General features: G+C 53.9%; 2 protein-coding genes across 3 annotated transcripts; one reads left to right on the plus strand and one right to left on the minus strand.

Moving 5' to 3' along the window:
* Positions 1-52: 52 nt before the first annotated feature.
* Positions 53-5415, minus strand: PAF1 (PAF1 homolog, Paf1/RNA polymerase II complex component). The gene is made up of 14 exons (XM_003270376.3): positions 5043-5415; positions 4505-4534; positions 4322-4414; positions 3885-4006; positions 3725-3791; positions 3527-3628; positions 3338-3443; positions 3192-3260; positions 3007-3110; positions 2805-2921; positions 2584-2712; positions 921-1026; positions 709-799; positions 53-630 (listed from the first exon to the last, which is right to left on the minus strand). Exons 1-14 carry the CDS (start codon positions 5087-5089, stop codon positions 206-208), a joined length of 1608 nt encoding a protein of 535 aa, XP_003270424.2. The 5' UTR covers positions 5090-5415; the 3' UTR covers positions 53-205.
* A 115-nt stretch (positions 5416-5530) lies between these two features.
* Positions 5531-14194, plus strand: MED29 (mediator complex subunit 29). Of its 2 annotated transcripts, none has more exons than XM_003270377.4 (4): positions 5531-5859; positions 6682-6740; positions 7735-7819; positions 11095-14194. In XM_003270377.4, exons 1-4 carry the CDS (start codon positions 5581-5583, stop codon positions 11335-11337), a joined length of 666 nt encoding a protein of 221 aa, XP_003270425.1. In that variant the 5' UTR covers positions 5531-5580; the 3' UTR covers positions 11338-14194. The 2 variants fall into 2 exon arrangements, with proteins under 2 accessions (XP_003270425.1, XP_012352251.2); XM_012496797.2 differs by having other exon boundaries at positions 11165-14194.
* Positions 14195-19423: the final 5229 nt, after the last annotated feature.

Here is a 19423-nt window from a genome sequence, read left to right on the forward strand (position 1 = left end):
CCTGGGGGTGGGGAGGTATGTGCTGGGCTGAATGACATCATAGGGGCTGGGAGGGGAAGTAAAGAGAAGTTGACTTTATTAACAGCAAAGGTTTGGGGGTGGGGAACAAACAAGTGAAAGGCTCACAAACAGACCACTAGAAAAGTGCCTTCCTGCTCACAATAATGATGTCTGATGTCTGAACCAGCCCTGAATGCCCTGGGACTCAGTCACTGTCACTATCAGCTTCACTGGAATCAGAAGCTGCAGCTTCACTACCATCCTCCTGGGCCGAGTGCTCGCTGCCACTGGGGAAGGGACTGGCGCTGCGGCTGCGGCTGCGGCTGTGGCTTCGGCTCCGCTGGCCACCCCCATTGCTGCCGCTGTCGGAATCATTGTCACTGCCACCTTGGGCCTGTCCTCTGTCCTCATCATCAGAGTCGGCATCGTCCTCAGAATCAGCATCACTGCCAAAGATCTCCTCTTTGTCACGGGCAGCCCGGGCCTCATCCTCGCTGCTCTCGTCCTCACCACTGCCACTCTTGTCACTGGCCTCGTCCCTGTCACCTTCCTCCCGTTCACTCTCGCTGCCCGAGCGCTCATCTTCACTGCCCTCCTTCTCACTGCTGCTGCCCTTCTCCTGCTCGTCATCTGGAAGGGAGTGGAGAGAGATGAGACCCACTTTTCCACCCTCCCAGGGCTCCCAGAGTCTGGCCTGTCCAGATTTACCTGAGCCCCCAGCTTCTTTCTCTTCTGTCTCCATCTCCTCTTCCTCTTCCTCCTCCGGTTCGTGGTTTTCTAGCTGGGCCTTCCGTGCCTCCTGGAAGCAGCAAGATTGGAATGAGGGGAAGGAGGGTGTTCTGTTGGGTTTTTGTCCCCCTCCTCACCTACAACCACCACCCTCCCTGCCATGGGTGCCCTGGGCCAGTGGTGCTTGTCACCTGAGCTTCCAGTTCCTTCTCATTCATGTCCCGATGTTTGACCACAAGCAGGGCGTTGGTGCCTGACTGAACCCCAGCCTTGGCCCGGCGCTTACTAAGGCGGACCCTGCAGGGGGTGAATTTGGGGGAGAGAAGTGGAAGATGCAGTTAAAGACACACCTCCCACTCCCATGCCCCCCAGTGAGGGGTCTGGTCTGACTTGGTTCCCCATCAATACTTAGAGTAAATGGGAATAAATACAGATTGAATAAGGGCAGCTAAGCTCAAGGTATTGAGGGCAGGGGAAAGGAAGGATGGCTCTCATGGCACCAGTTTGGTTGCCCTACACTGTGTGTGTGTGTGTGTGTGTGTGTGTTATATGGTGTATTTACATAAATACGGGCATGGGCCATTTAACAGGGACACATTCTGAGATATACATCATGTGAACATCATACAGTACACTTATACAAACGTACATAGTATAGCCTACTACATACCTAGGCTGTAATGGTGTAGCCTATTGCTGCTAGGCTACAAAGTTGTACAGCATGTGACTGTACTGAATACTGCAGGCAATTGTAACACAATAGTAAGTATTTGTGTATCTAAACAGAAAAGGTACAGTAAAGATACAGTATTCTATCTTAAGGGACCACCATAAGCAGTCCATTGTTGACTGAAACATGCAGTGCATTACTGTATATGTGAATTAGTTACCAACACTTTGAGAAACCAGGAGGTGTCAAATCACGTGGATTTGGGGCTTCTGGAAGATAGGAATTTCTGGCCCCACAGCATAGCAACAGTGGGCTGGAAGTTAATAGTGCCCTCCATGGTTGCCCAGAACTCCAGGTCACTCAGATGCTACCAGCCACTGCTCTTTTACATTTTCTGCCTGGCCTATGGAGTCAGTTCTTGTCATCTCTGCTTTAAACAGAAACTCAAGACTTCCCAACTCTACACCAGAGGTGCTGGTGTAGCAGTAAACTTTGAGCCATAAGGGAAGAGTTTTGGAGTCACATTTTTGAACGTGGGTATTAAGCATTTCATTTAAAACATTCATGCTAATTTTATATATTACTCCATACTTTGGCAATGTTTACTTTCACATGAAGTCTGTTACTAATACTGGGAAACTTGGCCCTCCACCCTGCACAAAAGCTCTAAATGTCTCCTGCATTAAGATTTTCTTTCTGGCTGGGCGTGGTGGCTCACACCTGTAATCCCAGCACTTTGGGGGGCCGAGGCAGGCAGATCACCTGAGGTCAGAAGTTCAAGACCAGCCTGGCCAACATGGTGAAACCCCATCTCTACTAAAAATACAAAAAAAATTAGCTGGCCATGCTGGCACACACCTGTGATCCCAGCTACTCAGGGGGCTGAGGCAGGAGAATCACTTGAACGCAGGAGGCAGAGGTTGCAGTGAGCTGAGATCACACCACTGCACTCTGGCCTGGGCAACAGAGCGAGACTCCATCTCAAAAAAAAAAAAAAATTTTTTTCTGGCTCCTCCTGTTAGAACCAAGTCCAGCTCATGTGCGTGACCAGACATCTGCTGCTCTTGTTTACCAATGTATATGACAAATTTTTAGGTACAAATGACCTCCAAGGTGGCTCTTGCATGCCCCAGGGTCTTAAGAAGCAAATATCCAGGCTAATCAGATAGGAGTGTGCTGAGTACCTGGTTTCCAACTCATTGTAGTAAACCCCGTCACCCTCTCGGAAGATGAAGAAGTAGTTTTCCTCATAGCCCTTGCTAGCTTTGTTCTTCACGTTCCAGTTGTACTCCCGAGCAATTTTGTAGTCATACCTGAGGATGAGGGCACAGGTTCAGCCCCATTTCCTCCCTATCCCAATCCCCAAAACTTCCCAATCCCCAAAACTTAACCCCAACCCACGCACACATCATCTGGTGCATAGTCCATCTCCTCCTCCTGGTCCCGCTTTCGTTTCTTCAGCGTCTCTTCTACAGGCAGGAAATAGGCCACAAACTGGTTCCCTTCCTCATCCATCATGCCCCTGGTTGGGGGAAAAGGAGTAGCAATGAAGTGTGAGGACAAGAGGCAGCAAGGAGCAGGCCAAGGTGGACAGCAGGACCACCTACCTAATCATGGCCTGAGACATCATCTCCAACGCAGCTGCGCCACTCGTGTCCTTGGGGGCTGGGTCTGAGTCAAAGATCACCTGAGCACATGGATTGATCCACATCTAGGGAGATGGAGGCACTGGGGTTAGATGGGAACAGGCACAAATAGGCTGTCCCTTTCTACCTCCCACCTTGGGCCTGACCTTAAAGTCTGGGAAGACAGGCATGACCTCCACCGGTGTGACTCGGGGTTTGCTGTAATGCTGGGAGATCTGGTGGGACAAAAACAGGGTGAGGAGGAGCTCTGCAGCCGCACCTTTGCCTCTCCCCATCCCAGTCCCTCAATTACTGATTTCTGGGCATCCTCAAAAGTCTTCTCAATGGCTGTGATCTGGCTATCCCTGTCTTTGTATATTTCTTCCTCGGTAAACTGCTGCTTCACAGAAACCCCAATCCTAGGAATGAAGAAAAAGGCCCTTAGGGGCCACTGGACACACCTGATATCTCCACCTTCCCTCTCTTCCTGTTAGCAACTTACTTGACCTCAGGCTTCTCATTGGAGATGCCGTAACGGTTGAACTCAGTGGAGATGTACTCTGTCTTTCGCATCCATGGCACCACCTTCGCGTGCTGCTGGGATCTGGGGTAGGAAATCAGGTACCTCAGGACCCCACCGCCCTCCTGCTTGTAGGGCCCACCTGAGCCAGTCTCCAGTACCCATTTGCTACCCGCTCACCTCTTGGAGCTGGTGGGGGCCTGAATCTCCTCTTCCAAAAGTTTCTCATCAGCTGGATCTAGAAGAACTAGAGGAGAGCGGGGGGCAGGAGGACCATGAGGGAGGCCCAGGCCTGGGCCTTTGCTGACCTAGAGCAGACCCTCCCTGTCTCCCCACACACCATTGGGGTCGATGCGGTAGGTGTCAGGATTGATGAGATCGATGGTGACCCCCAGGTCTGGCTCAGTCAGGAGGTCATGTTTGTGCTGTTTCTCCAAGGAAGTGGCTTTGTACTGGACAAACCTGGGTAGGGAAACACCTATTGTGGTGTCTGGATTCCAGCTTCACCCCTCACAGCCCTGCTTCCCAGAGGCGGAGCTTCTCTGGGGAGGAACTTAGAATGAAGTGTCTCCCATGGCGGAGTCTGAAAGCTGGCTCCCCAGTGGGAAGGGACTTGGACACTGCTTGCTCCATTCATTAACAAACAATTGAGCAGCTACTACTATGTGCTAGGGTAGGTACTGTGCTAGGCCCTGAGCAGACAGCAGCCAACGAGACAAGCAGTCCCTGCCTTCAAGGAACTCATACCTGAGTAGTTTTCCTATTCCTTAGTCTCACCTGTTCTGGTCGAAGGGGTAGGTGATGAACTTGGGGTCGAAGGGGATATCAGGGAGGCTATTGCAGTACTTGACTCGGCAGACCACTCCAGACCTAGGAACATTAGTGGCTCAAAAGTGGGCCCCCGCTGCCCCACCTCTGCTCCCAGCCCCACCGCTCCTGGGAAAGCACAGTGGGGCTCACCTCTCAGGCAGAGTCCGGTGGGAATTGGGCCTAGTGGAGAGGAAAGAAACAGTGATAGGTGGAGAGGACGGGATTGACAGGAGAATGAAACAGGTAGGAGAAGGGGTGACAAATGCTGGTTTCTTTTGGTGGGGGGGGGGAGTGTCTAAATGCTTTAATGGAGGGAGACAAATGTTCAATTTATTTAGGAAGAAGTGCCCCCAAAAGCCGTAATGAATAAGGCCAAGTGCTCAATCCCTTTTGCAGGGGATGGCTTCAAGTACTTTAATAAAGAACCATGTACTCAATCGTCTTTGGAAGAGTGGTCTCCAAACGCTTGACTGGAGGGATCCCTTCTGGAGGGAGTCTCCAAAAGCTTAATCCCTGAACTGCACGGCGATGAGGAGGGGAACACCTGAATCTCAGAAGGAACCCGCCCCCTTCGTCAAAGGTGAGCGCTTCATGACGTCACGGGCAGACCTGGGGGCTGGTGACGTTGTTCAGCAGAAACCCTCTCCCGATCCTCCGCCTTGCTGTAACAGAAAAGCGTGGCGCCTACCTGTGGCCATCCTCCCGCTGGGCCTGGGTCTGGATGGTGGGCGCCATGGCGACGAGGCAACGGCAGCCCGGACGGGGTCCTAGCGGGGCCGAAGGGGGACGCGGAGGGGCGTGCCGACTTCAGGGGACGCCTGATCCAAGGAAGTCCCAGGTTGGCGCCGCTCCCCGCGGAAAGTGGGTTGAGATGAGGTGGGCGGGCGAGAAGATCTCCAGCGAGACTCAGGTGAACGCGCAGGCAGCACCGGGGACGGACTCGAAGCTCCGGTTCCACCAACTGCCGCCAAGACGCTGAGGACCCAACGGGTCTCCTCAGGCCGCGACGCCTTCGGGGAAATGAAGTCCGGATCGGAACCACACACGGATTGGCGAGTGTCTGGGTGAAGGGCGGAGCGAGGGAGAGAGATGCTTCTGTGATTGGTGAAAAGATACCTCAGTCTGGACCTCGGATTTGAGAGTGACGTAACCACACCTCCTTCCCCTCCATTGGCTTAATTGCCCGGGAGGCGGGACTAAGTAGCAAACGGGGACTAGAAATAGGGATGCTGAAAAGCAACGGGGAGAGACGCAGTTGTGACGCACTTCCGGAGGTCTATGCGAGGAAGATGGCTGCATCCCAGCAGCAAGCTTCAGCGGCTTCCTCAGCTGCTGGTGTATCGGGTCCTAGTTCGGCTGGCGGCCCGGGTCCCCAGCAGCAGCCGCAACCGCCAGCACAACTGGTGGGCCCTGCCCAGAGCGGCCTCCTGCAGCAACAGCAACAGGACTTCGATCCTGTGCAGCGTTATAAGATGCTCATCCCGCAGCTGAAGGAGAGTCTACAGGTGATTGGCCTTAAGCAGCGAGAAGCAAACTGGATTTGGTAGTCTAGAGGGGCAGGCCGAGGGCCAGGTTAGTAGGAGAGAGCGCTAAGCAGAAAGAGGAGTAGAACCTGCTGTTTTGGCCTGGCTGGCGCACGCCTGTGTTGCCAGCACTTTGGGAGGCCGAGGCGGGCGGATCAGTTGAGGTCAGGAGTTCAAGACCACCCTGGTGAAACCCCGTCTCTACTAAAAATACAAAAATTAGCCGGGCATGGTGGCGCGCGCCTGTAATTACAGCTACTTGGGAGGCTGAGGCAGGAGAATCGCTTGAACCCAGGAGGCGGAGATTGCAGTGAGCCGACATCGTGCCATTGCACTGCAGCCTGGGCAACAGAACGAGACTCCATCAAAAAAAAACAACAACAACAACAAAAAAAAACTTGTTTTCGGCGAGACCCAAGCGAAGCTCGGCAGAGATGGGATCAGCGCTGATGTTGAGGCTGGCACTGGCCGGAGCATGAGTGAGGGGTTGTTTAAAGGAGAAACTGGGCTCTGGTCGTTAAAGCCTGAGGAGAGGACTGGCTTATACGGAGATTCTGCCCTTGATTGATAGGTGAGGGAGGACCCTTAGGTTATTGGCGAGAAGCTCAGGTGAGAGCGGGCCTCTGGGAGGATGGAGTGGTGACAGCTATAGGAATGGAAACGAATATTACTTTGGAAAGTCAGGAGGGAAGGTGTCAGTTGAAAAGAAAACCTGAGATTGATCTTAAGGAAGAGTGTAGATCTGTCAGAGGTATTCCCTTTTGTTTTTCCATTTCCCACGTGTTTTGTTTTTGTTTTGACTAGACCTTGATGAAGGTTGCAGCCCAAAACTTGATTCAGAACACTAACATCGACAATGGACAGTGAGTGCAGCCCGCTTTCCCAGGATATTCTATTGCCTCCCCAGTCTTTGAAATTCATCTTTCCTTCTCCTGCTCCCCGCCCACCTGACTTCCTACATTTATTTATTTATTTATTTTTTTTTTTTGAGACAGGGTCTCCCTCTGTCACCCAGGCTGGACTACAGTGGCACGATCTTGGCTCATTGCAGCCTTGAACACCTGAGTTAGGGGATCCTCTTGCCTCAGCCTCCCAAGTAGCCAGGACTACAGACATGGCTACAGACTACAGATGCCTGGCTAATTTGTAAGATTTTTTATAGAGACAGAGTCTTGCTATGTTGCCCAGGCTGGTCTCAAACTCCTGGCCTCTAGCCATCCCCTCAGCCTCACGAATCACTCCTCCTATTTTATTTTTGTTGTTGTTTTTTAGAGACAAGGTCTTGCCATGTTGTCCAGGCTGTTCTCAAACTCCTGGGTTCAAACAGTCCTTCCACCTTGGCCTCCCAAAGTGCTGGGATGACAGGCATGAACCATCACGCCCAGCCTTTTCCTTTTCTTTTTTTTCTTTTTTTTTGAGACAGAGTCTCGCTCTGTCACGCAGGCTGGAGTGCAGTGGTGCAGTCTCGGCTCACTGCAACCTCTGCCTCCCGTGTTCAAACAATTCTCCTACCTCAGCCTCCCAAGTAGCTGGGACTACAGGCGTGTGCCAGCACATCTGGCTAATTTTTGTATTTTTAGTAGAGATGGAGTTTCACCATGTTGTCCAGGTTGGTCTAGAACTCCTGACCTCAGGTGATCTGCTCGCCTCGGACTCCCAAAGTGCTGGGATTACAGGCGTGAGCCACCGTGCCCAGCCTCCTTTTCTTTCTTTTTTGAACCCCTCCGGTTTTCAGCCACTACTTCAGATCTCCTGGGCCTGTAGCTGGTTTCCTGATGGACACTTGGTTGGGTAGATACTGGTGTCCCAGAGATTAGAAATCAGTTCTTCAGACATCCTTTTTTTCCTTATCTGTAGAAAGAGCAGTGATGGACCCATACAGCGCTTTGACAAGTGCCTGGAAGAGTTCTACGCACTCTGTGACCAGTTGGAGCTCTGCCTGGTAAGAAGCCTTCTGGACACAGGGTAAAGACAGCCGTGTCCCAGTCTCCGGGGTCTTCAGAAACCCTCAGTCAGTCAGTCAGTCAGTCAGTCAACTCACACTCAACTGGGGACCTCCTGTGGGCCAGACCTGCGCTTCCACCAACACTGAGGACACACGGTTGCTCTGATCCTTGCCCTCACAGAGCTTTCAGTTGAGTGGAATAATAAGCACACCCCTAAACAGTGACAGCTCAGAGTGGTCAGTGCTGTGATGGGAGAAGCCTAAGCCAGAGTGGTCAGAGTTATGATTGAGGAGGCACAGGCAGAGGGGTCAGGGCTGGGATGGAGAAATCTCAGTGTGGAAGCCCAGGGTGGGGATAGGCAGAGAGTGGCTTAGGGAAGGCTACTGCTAGAGAGCACGTCTGACCAAGTCTGAAACAAAGAAGAGAAGAGGGGCAGGAGTTGAGAGGAGGGTAAGTGACTAAGAATACAGCCTCTGGAGTCAGATGCACCATCAATCTCTACCTCTGACCTCTGGGTTCCTCCTTAGGAAAATGGAGTTTCCAGGAAAACTTAGATTATGCATGTAAACTACTTAACATGATACCAGGCATATGGCAAATGTGTACTGTAGTATCATCATTATTTTGGACTGGTTTTTTTGGCGGGGGACGGTGCGGGGGGAAGGACAGTCTCACTGTCACCCAGGCTGGAGTGCAGTGGCACGATCTAGGCTCACTGCAATCTCCTCCTCCCGGTTTCAAGCGATTCTGGTGCCTCAGCCTCCCAAGTAACTGGGACTATAGGCGCACACTACCACGCCTGGCTAATTTTTGTATTTTTAGTAGAGATGGGTTTCACCATTTTGGCCAGGCTGGTCTTGAACTCCTGGCCCCAAGTGATCCACCCGCCTCAGTCTCCTAAAATGCTGAGATTACAGGCATGAGCCACTGCACCCGGCCTTTTTTTTTTTTTTTTTTTTGAGATGGAGTCTCACTCTTGTCATCAGGCTAGAGTGCAGTGGCGCGATTTCAGCTCACTGCAACCTCGGCCTCCCAGGTTCAAGCGATTCTCTTGCCTCAGCCTCCTGAGTAGCTGAGACTACAGGCACGCACCACCAAGCCCAGCAAATTTTTGTATTTTTAGTAGAGACAGGGTTTCACCATGTTGGCCAGGATGGTCTTGATCTCTTGACCTTGTGATCCACCCACCTCAGCCTCCCAAAGTGCTGGGATTACAGGCGTGAGCCACCACACCCGGCTTTTTTTTTTTTTTTCCAAGTCAGAGTCTCACTCTATCGCCCAGGCTGGACTGCAGTGGCACAGTCTCGGCTCACTGCAGCCTCTACTTCCTGGGCTGAAGTGATCCTCCCACCTCAGCCTCCCAAGTAGCTGGGACTACAGGCGTGCACCGCCATGCCTGGCTAATTTTTGTATTTTTTGTAGAGATGGGGTTTTGCCATGTTGCCCAGGCCAGTCTTGAACTCCTGGGGTCAAGCAATTGACCCACCTCAGCCTCCCAAGTGCTGGGATTACAGACCACTGTGCCTGGCCTGGCCTGGGTTTTGAAGGAAAAGTGAGAGGTTGAGAAGCTTGGTAGTGTCAGAACCGTGTTCCAACCAGAGGGAATAACATTTGTTTTAGGAACATCAAGTAATTCATTCTGGCTGAAGTGTGGTAGGCATAGGAGCTTGTTGGATTTTGAATATAATCCTAAGGGCACTGGGGAGGCATGGAGGGTTTCAAGCAGGGAAGAACATGGACCTATCTGCTTTTTAGGAATATGCCTCTGGCTGGCAAATGAGGGGAGGGTTCAAGGGGCCAAGACTGGAGGCAGGAGCCCAAGGGCGCAGCCATGGCAGGATCCAAGGACGCCTGGACTGGGCTTCACCAGGGTGGGGCCATGAGGAAATGGGGAAGACTGGGGGAACTTGAGAGGCTTCGTGTGCAGGGCTTTGCATGCGGGCCACAAGACTGGTGTGCTGGAAGGAGATAAAGTTTCTAGGATGAGGCCCAGGACTCTGGTTTAGAATGGAGGACTGTCGCTGGGCCCGGTGGTTCACTCCTGTAATCCCAGCACTTTGGGAGGCCGAGGCGGGTGGATCACGAGGTCAGGAGATGGAGACCATCATGGCTAACACGATGAAACCCCATCTCTACTAAAAATACAAAAATTTGTTGAATCTGTTGAACCCGGGAGGTGGAGGTTGCAGTGAACCAAGATGGCGCCACTGCACTCCAGCCTGGGTAACAGAGCGAGACTCTGTCTCCAAAAAAAAAAGGGGGCCGAGTGCAGTGGCTCATGCCTGTAATCCCAACACTTCGGGAGGCCAAGGCGGGTAGATCATGAGGTCAGGAGTTCAGGACCAGCATGGCCAATATGGTAAAATCCTGTCTCTACTAAAAATACAAAATTTAGCTGGGCTTGGTGGCATGCAGCTGAAGTGCCAGCTCCTCTGGAGGCTGAGGCAGAAGAATCACTTGAACCCAGGAGGCAGAGGTTGCAGTGAGCCAAGATCGTGCTACTGCCCTCCAGCCTGGGCGACAGAGCAAGATTCCGTCTCAAAAGAAAAAAAAAAGGCCAGGCGCAGTGGCTCACGCCTGTAATTCCAGCACTTTGGGAGGCTGAGGCGGGTGGGTCACCTGAGGTCATGAGTTTGAGACCAGCATGACCAATGTGGTGAAAACTTCTCTGCTAAAAACACAAAAAAATCTGCCGGGCGTGGTGGCGGGCGCCTGTAATCCCAGCTACTCGGGAGGCTGAGGCAGGAGAATCACTTGAACCCGGGAGGCGGAGGTTGCAGTGAGCTGAGATCGTGCCATTGCACTCCAGCCTGGGCAACAAAACCAAAACTCCATCTCAAAAAAAAAAAAAAAAAGAAAGTAGTACCTAGAGCAGCCAGAGACGCAGGCAGAAAACCAGGGGCGAGATGCCACTGCCAACACCAGGCCTGGAGCCAGGGCAGTAACAATGATAGTAGCTAACATTTCTTGGCACTTTAAACGGTGTGCCAGCACCTGTGCCTGTGTCTCACACACCTGCTCTCACTGTTCTCACCTTATGAGGTAGGAAGAGGTCGTTATTAAACCCGTTTTCCAAAGGAGGAAACTGAGGCTCAGAGAAGAGTAGCCGCCATGCCCCCAGGTTCCCCAGCAAGTGATTGGCAGGGCCAACCTCTGACTCCAAGACCTGGGAAATCCAGAGGCCAAGGCGACAACCCCCAGCTGGCCCTTGGGGTGGGGTAGAATGACCTGGGGTGGAGCTGATGCTGTCCCCTTGCCTGCCTGTCCACAGCGCCTGGCGCATGAGTGCCTGTCACAGAGTTGTGACAGTGCCAAGCACTCTCCAACGCTGGTGCCCACAGCCACCAAGCCCGACGCAGTGCAGCCTGACAGCCTCCCCTACCCACAGTACCTGGCGGTCATCAAAGCCCAGATTTCCTGTGCCAAGGACATTCACACCGCCCTGCTGGACTGTGCCAACAAGGTCACGGGCAAGACGCCCGCACCACCTGCTGGCCCTGGGGGCACCCTGTGAAGTGGGGGACAGGGAGTGGGGCAGGCAGTGGTTGGTGGGTGGTGTGCAAAGGGAATGAAGAGCTTCCTGGGCCTAAACACAGCAGCCTCTCCTCTTTTCCTGCCTGAGCACCGCAGCAGGAGCCAGCAGGGGGCAGCAGAGGCCAACAGGGAGCTCGCAGGCCAGGCCCCTGCGTCCCTGCCCCTTCCTGCTCCCCCTCCTAGTCTAGGGTAGACTTTGGACTGTGTGTGTTGATGACCTCTCTGTTCCACAGGCCCTCCCCCATCTTGGCCTGGGTGTGGAGCCCTGGCTGTCCCCTCTCCCTCAGTCCTTCCTGTCTCCAGCTGGGAGGTGGTCTCTGTGTGCCACTCCTCTGTGTCTCTATTACAGTTGTGTCTCTCTCATCCTGTCTCTTTTTGTCCTTGTTTCTCTGTTCCTGTTAATGTGTTTCTCCCCGTGGTCCTATGTCTCTCACTCTGACCTCTCTCTCTTAGTCCCCTTTAGCTGTCTTCTATCCCCAGCTCCTAAATGGGACTCTGTGTCTATGCAGGGGGCCAGCACCCCTAGGTTATCTGGGGCTAAGGGAAGGGACATCATTTCCAGGGGCCACAGCCAAGTCCAGAGTCCCCCAGCGGCTCGCATGTCAGCCCAGACCCCAGGGTCCTTGGCCTAGGAGAGGAGCAGTGGAGGGGCCCAGGCTCTGAGCTCCACAGGTCTGAGCAGGGAGCAACTCAGGCCCCCACCCAAGCCTGCGTCAGCGGAACTTGAGTGAGGGGCGTTGTGCAATCTGTGGCAAGGCTGGCCCAGCTGGATGCCTGGGTCCCAGTATTTTTAGCCCCAAAGGAGAAGTGAAAAGGCCCCAGCTGGGGTGAATCATCAGTCCTGGGGAAGAACCCAGGCGCCTAAGCCCCAGCTCCGGGAAGCAGGCGCTGGGGAGGGGGCTTCAAGGAAGGAGTGCCCCCTCAGACTCCCTGCTTCTCTGGGAGCTTCAGGAAGCTCAGCCTCGGCCTTCAGGCCTGAGCAAGTGCAGGGCGGAGCTACTAGCCCAGGCTCAGATGTTGGGGTGTGAAAGCCTCAAGTGACTCAGCCTAGTTGGAGAACTGCCCCACCCAGTATCTTCTGTGCCATGGTTCCCACATTCCCACTCAGTGGCCTCCTGTCCTGGACCCCATGTCTGCAAGGAAACCCTAGGACCATGGATGCCTCTGTGATTCACGCTGAGCCCAAGTCCCCACACTGGAAAACTGGGAAATGGCCAGCTGTGTGTCCCAGGAAATTCCTCCCCTTTTTCTTCCTTGAAGTGCCCGAGCATGTAGGGCAAGAAGGAAGGCTGAAGCGCTGTCCCTAGGAGGAATTTCTCCTTCAGGGAAGCCTCAGTTTTGCCCATTTATCTAATTGAATCAGTTTTCTACCCAATCCCCCGATTTTGTAGGATAATCTCCCTTATCTAAAGTCAACTGATTATGGACTTTAATCACATCTACAAAACACTTCCATGGCAACAGCTAGATGAGTGTTTGAATAACTGGGACTGTAGCCCGTCCAAGTTGACACATAAAACTGACCATCGGGGCCGGGGGCAGTGGCTGTAGCCTGTAATCCCAACACTTTGGGAGCCCGAGGCAGGCAGATCACAAGGTCAGGAGTTCAAGACCAGCCTGGCCAACATGGTGAAATCCCAACTCTAATAAAAATACAAAAAATTAGCCGGGTGTGGTGGCACGAGCCTGTAGTCCCAGCTACTCGGGAGGCTGAGGCAGGAGAATCATTTGAACCTGGGAGGCAGAGGTTGCACTGAGCCAAGATCGCACCATTGCACTCCAGCCTGGGCGACAGGGCAAGACTCTGTCTCAAAAAAATAAACTGACCATCTACTCCTTGTCATCTGGGCACCCTCACACATCTCCTTAACCACACTTAATCTCCAAATGAGTACGATAACATAGTCATAGTCCCACCCAGCATGATGCAATTAATCTTGCATACAACTGAAAACTAACCCTTTCCCCAACAGAGCCCACCAGCAGTGGTGGAGATGTCGGTCCATGAGCACGCACCCAAGACTGAGGGACTGCTGGCCCTCCCAGGTGGTGTCAACATCACACACAGGTGGGGGGCCTGATAGCCCAGCACCCATGATACAGGGCCTACCAATGCTTAAAACCACACCCAGGGAGGCCACAGAGGCACTCAGTGGGTGGCAGGGTAATGGATGCACATTTACCAGGCACAGGGTGGAGGTGGGCACCACGAAGTTGCACTCAACAAACACATTGGGTATCTTGTGCCCAAGGCCTGTATTTGTGGAGCTGATATTCTAGTGAGAGACAGTAAATGTGACAAAAGTAAAATAGATGGTGAGAAAACAGAAAAATGAGATCAGAAGTGGAGATGTTGGGGCCAGGCACAGTGGCCCAGACCCGTAATCCCATCACTTTGGGAGGTGCAGGCAGGCGGATGGCTTGAGCCCAGGAATTCAAGACCAGTCCGGGGAACATAGCAAAAGCCCTTATCTGCAAAAAATTCAAAAATTAGCCAGGTGTGGTGGTGCGTGCCCAGGTTCCCAGATACTCAGAGGCTAAGAGGTGGGAGGATGCCTTGAGCTTGAGAGGTCGAAGCTGCAGTGAGCTGTGATCGCATCACTGCACTCCAGCTTGGTTGACGGAGACCCTGTTTTTTTAAAAAAAAGAAGTGGAGGTGTTTACACAAGCAAAATACTCATTTTTTTTAAGTCTAATTAAGTTGATCAAAAAATGGAAATGTATAATTAAAAAAATCACACTTAGGAGCAAATCTAACACATGAAATGTAACATCTGCATATGGAGAACTGTGTTACTTTATTGAAAAACATTAAAAGTTTGAGAACTTAAATTGGATTGTGGTTTCGTGAGCATTCATTATGGTTTATATATGTTCCATGTATTTATTATTAAATAGATGACAAGGGTTTTCTTATTCTTGTTTATATATGTTTGAGACCAGTCTCACTCTGTCGCCCAGGCTGGAGTGCAGTGACACCATCTCAGCTCACTGCAACCTCCGCCTCCTGGGCTCACGTGATTCTCCTGCCTCAGCCTCCCAACTAGCTGGGATTACAGGCGTGCATCACCACACCCGGCTAATTTTTGTATTTTTAGTAGAGACGGGGTTTCACCATGTTGGCCAGGCTGGTCTTGAGCTTCTGACCTCAAGTGATCTGCCCGCCTCGGTCTCCCAAAGTGCTGGGATTACAGGCACAGGTACGAGCCACCGCAGTGGGCCTTTTGTTTAATTTTTTTTTAATCCTTGACAGAGGTCAAGGAAGACCTCACTGAGAAGGTGATATTAGAGCAGCCCCGAAGGACAGGGAATAAGCTTGGGGACATCCACACATCCAGGCAAGAGTGCTCCAGACAGAGGGAACTGCAAGTGCCAGGGACCTGGGACAGGAATGTGCTAGGGTTTATGGAACACATAAAAAGGAGGCTTGGGCACAATGAGGGAGCAGGGATAGGAGAGAAAATCCAGACAGGTCACAGAGGGCCTTGGTGAGGACTTGGCTTTGCTAGATAACTAAACCCAGAGGGAGATTACACAGTCTGGTGCACACTGCATGCTCCAGGGAGGGGGTGTACGTGAGGCACACAGCCACCACAAAACAGACCGTGGGGACTCCAGCACACAGCATGCCTGCCCCGCTGCAGAGCTAACCCACCATCCTACAATCATGGTGCCTCCAGGGACCCCATCCCATTGACAGTCCCACAAACAGATACTTTCAGAGAGCAACCCAGCCACATGAATACACAAACAACCCTTTAACCACCACTTAACCCGATAAGCTATCTCTCACCCCATCGCAGACTTTGCCCATCACAGGCTGACTCAGCCCTGTCCTTAGCCCAGCACTATCAGAAGCAGCCTCATTGGCGCTGCCCCAGCTTCTCAGGTGCTCATGTCTGCACGTCTGCTCTGCCCACAGAGGCCGACACAAGAACAGTGACATGGAGGGGGGAGCTCGCCAGCTACTCTCCCCATCACGCGGGCTGTAGACGTCAGAAACCAAAGTTCATCGGTTTCACTGCCTTGTGACTCGGGCCACAGGAACCGCATTCAGACGCCAGCCTACTGTGATCTGCACATGCAGTCTTAGACACCCACGACAAAGGACGTGGACATAATGTGAACACTATTCGCACACCCAGGGACTACACACACTGAGCCACAAAAGCCTTGCACACGGCCACAGCTGCAGTCACAGATGCTGACACAGCTTCAAATGTGTGTGCTGGGTGTGGTGGCACGTGCCTGTAGTCCCAGCTACCTGGGAGGCTGAAGTGGAAGGATCGATTCAACCCGGGAGGTCGAGGCTGCAGTGAGCCGAGATCGTGCCGCTGCACTCCAGCCTGGGCAACGGAGCGAGACCCTGTCTCAAAGCAACAAACACAAAGTTGTGTGTGCACAGAGCCTCAGTCACAGGGGAGGGCAGAGTCATTCCCTCACCCAGGCACCTGCCCGGAGTTACACACACTTAGTCACTGCAGATCCCACAGTGGCTCAGAGCTACGCACAGATATGCAGGTGGGGATGAAAATCTCATGTTCTTAAAAATGCCGCCTCAAAGACAAATTGCAGCACAGTTACAACAGAGCATCCACCCCACACCCAGAGATGGCCAAAGTACACACGATACAGTCGATCACACAGGCGGCTTCACACACTGATTCACACAGCCAAGTCATGTGGCATTGTATGCATACAGCCTTCTCCCAGGAAACTGGGCACACTCGTGTCCCTCACCTTCCCCCACTGCATACCCAGGCACACAGGATCTCGCAACCCCAGATGCCAAGGCGCACACCTTTGCACCCGCAAGCACACATACTGTTCACACAACTGGGTACACATGCCGGCTAGCCCAGGCCCGCCGCCCACGCAGTCGCAGGCCAGGGTACACACGGCCAGCCCGCCCTTGGCCACGCCCGCTCAGGCCCAGGCAATCACGCCAGGCGCACACACGGCGCGAGCACACGTGCCGCGGGTACACGGTCCTCAGCTCGCCCGCGCACTCGGCCGGCTCTCACACCCCCGCGTTTCCCGTCCCGGCTTGTTTTTCTGGAAACTCTGCTCTCCGCTCCCCTCCCCCTAGGCCGGAAGTGTTGGCTGTATTTTTAGCCTCTCTGGTTTCCGCCCCTTTCCTTCTCTCCTCGCCCGCCCAGGACTGGCCCCAGCGCCCCGCGGGGGGACCCCGGCCATCCCCTTCCCCACCGTCATTCCAGAGGGGATTCCCGGCCGCCGCTGGGGCCGCGGATTTTCCCGCTGGCTACGTGGGGAGCAGGGAGGAGTCCTGCCGTGAACTTCCTCCTGGCCTGGGACGCCTGAGACCTGAGGGGAGGGCTGAGGGCCTGGTCTCCTGGATCTGAGGGAGGACGGGCTGGGGGTCTCCCGGGTCTGGGGGAGGAGGGGTTGGGGCCTGAACCGCTGGATCTGAGGGAGGAGGAGCTGGGGGCCTGGACCCCTGGGTCTGAGGGAGGAGGGGCTGGGGTCTCGGGGGACCTGAGGATCTGAGGGGGGAGGGGCCGGAGGCCTGGACCCCTGGGTCTGAGGGAGGAGGGTTTGGGAGTCTCCCAGGTCTGAAGGAGGCGGAGTTAGGGGCCTGGTCCCCTGGATCTGAGGGAGGAGGAGCTGGGGGCCGAGACCCCTGGTTCCGAGGCAGGAGGGCCTGGAGGCCTGGACCCCTGGATCCGAGGGAGAGGGTGCTGGGGGCCTGGACTCCTGGGTCTGAGGGAGGAGGGGCTGGGGACCCAGGCCCCTGGGTTACTGTGAGGGAGGAGGGACTGAGGCCTTGGCTCCTGGGTCCCCCACGTCTGTGGGTTTGGGGAAGTGGAGGACCAGTCCTTCTGCGAGCAAAGCATCCCCCTCCTTTGACAGTGGCCCTATCCCAAAAGTCCTGACTCTTAGGGCCGATGACTCAGCAGATGGGAGAGAGGAGGGGGACAGCCTGACTCAGGGATGGGAAATGCTCCCGGTCTCCAGGGAGTAGAAACTGGAATCCCTCCTCCAGGATTGATCGCAGCCCGAGCTGAGCCGGGCTCCGCGAACCCAAGGATGCCCCCCACCCCCCTTTCCCCGCCTCAATCCTATAAGCTGCGTAAGGATTTGGAGCTCGGCCTAGAGGCGGGTCCCAGGTCCCCCTCCTCCCCCCTTTTTCCCCGTTGTCCTCAAGGCTCTGTTTACAGGAGACGGGAGCCCTGGTTACAGGAGAGGAACCCGAGTGTCCGGGCTGAACCTCCTCGTCACGGCTTCCAGGAAGCCCCAACTCCCCCGCCCCTTGCGAGTGAGTCACGGGCGAGCAGGAGGCCACAACCGTGCCAGAGCCGCCCGCGGCCCGCCCAGCTCACGAGACCGGCCCGGGAAGGCCCCTCAGCAAGCGCCGCACCAGGGATTCCCCCACGCCGCTCTCGGACGAAGCAGGTCGACGTGGAGCCTGGCAGAATCTCCCCACCTTAATACAAGCCCGCAGCCTGCAAGAGTGAACTTTCCACCATTATAACTATGCACTGTGGCAATGATTTCTACCCCCACATTTTCACTCAGGGCATCCAGCTCTCCAGCACCCCTTACAAAATAAATAGTCTTCCCAGATCTTAAGAGGGTTTTCACTTAGGGCGACCCTTTGATAACAAAAGATGTGCCTGTGTGGGGAATGGTCCTTGAAAACGTAGTCTGGGCCGGGTGCGGTGGCTCACACCTGTAGTCCCAGCACTTTAAGAGGCCGAGGCAGGTGGATCACCTGAGGTCAGGAGTTCGCGACTAGCCTGACTAACATGGTGAAACCCCCGTCTCTACTAAAAATACAAAAATTAGCTGGGCGTGGTGGTGGGCACCTGTAATCCCAGCTACTCGGGAGGCTGAGGCAGGAGAATCACATGAACCCGGGAGGCAGAGGTTGCAGTGAGCTGAGACCGCGCCTTTGCACTCCAGCCTGGACAACAAAAACGAAACTCCATCTCAAAAAAAAAAAAAAAAAAAAGGAGGCCGGGCCAGCTTGGTGGCTCACACCTGTAATCCCGGCACTTTGGGAGGCCGAGGCGGGCTGATCACGAGGTCAGGAGATCGAGACCATCCTGGCTAACACGGTGAAACCCCATCTCTACTAAAAATACAAAAAATTAGCCGGGTGTGGTGGCGGGCACCTGTAGTCCCAGCTACTTGGGAGGCTGAGGCAGGAGAATGCGTGAACCCGGGAGGCAGAGCTTGCAGTGAGCCGAGATTGTGCCACTGCACTGCAGCCTGGGCAACAAAAACGAAACTCCATCTCAAAAAAAAAAAAAAAAAAGGAGGCCGGGCCAGCTTGGTGGCTCACACCTGTAATCCCGGCACTTTGGGAGGCCGAGGCGGGCTGATCACGAGGTCAGGAGATCGAGACCATCCTGGCTAACACGGTGAAACCCCATCTCTACTAAAAATACAAAAAATTAGCCGGGTGTGGTGGCGGGCACCTGTAGTCCCAGCTACTTGGGAGGCTGAGGCAGGAGAATGCGTGAACCCGGGAGGCAGAGCTTGCAGTGAGCCGAGATTGCGCCACTGCACTGCAGCCTGGGCGACAGAGCGAGACTCCGTCTCAAAAAAAAAAAAGGAAAATGTAGTCTGAAGGCACACCCCACTATAAGAGACCCATCCAGCCATCAACTGAGGATGACCTTTTTTTTTTTTTTTTTTGAAAGCTTAAAACAGCTTTCAATCAATGCAACCATCCATTATAGTGAAAGACCTCCACCTTGCCAATCTTGAGTTTTCCCAGAGGGCAAACCTCGACATAATTTCAGACCCTAATATGAGGCCTCTGCCATTTGCTAGCTCGAACTAGAAGAGTAACTTTATTTTTCCCCCTGAGTGGGAGTCTCACTCTGTGGCCCAGGCTGGAGTGCAGTGGCCCGATCTCAGTCATTGCAACCTCCGCCTCCTGGGTTCAAGCGAGTCTCCCACCCCAGCCTGCTCCCTCCCCGCCCCCCAGTAGCCCAGTAGCGGGACCACAGGGTGTGCGCCAGCACACCCAGCTAATTTTTGTATTTTTTGTAGAAACGGGGACTCGCCACGTTGCCCAGGCTAGTCTCAAACTCCAA

The sequence above is a fragment of the Nomascus leucogenys genome, chromosome 17 (genome assembly GCF_006542625.1).
Source record: "Nomascus leucogenys isolate Asia chromosome 17, Asia_NLE_v1, whole genome shotgun sequence".
NCBI lineage: Eukaryota > Metazoa > Chordata > Mammalia > Primates > Hylobatidae > Nomascus > Nomascus leucogenys.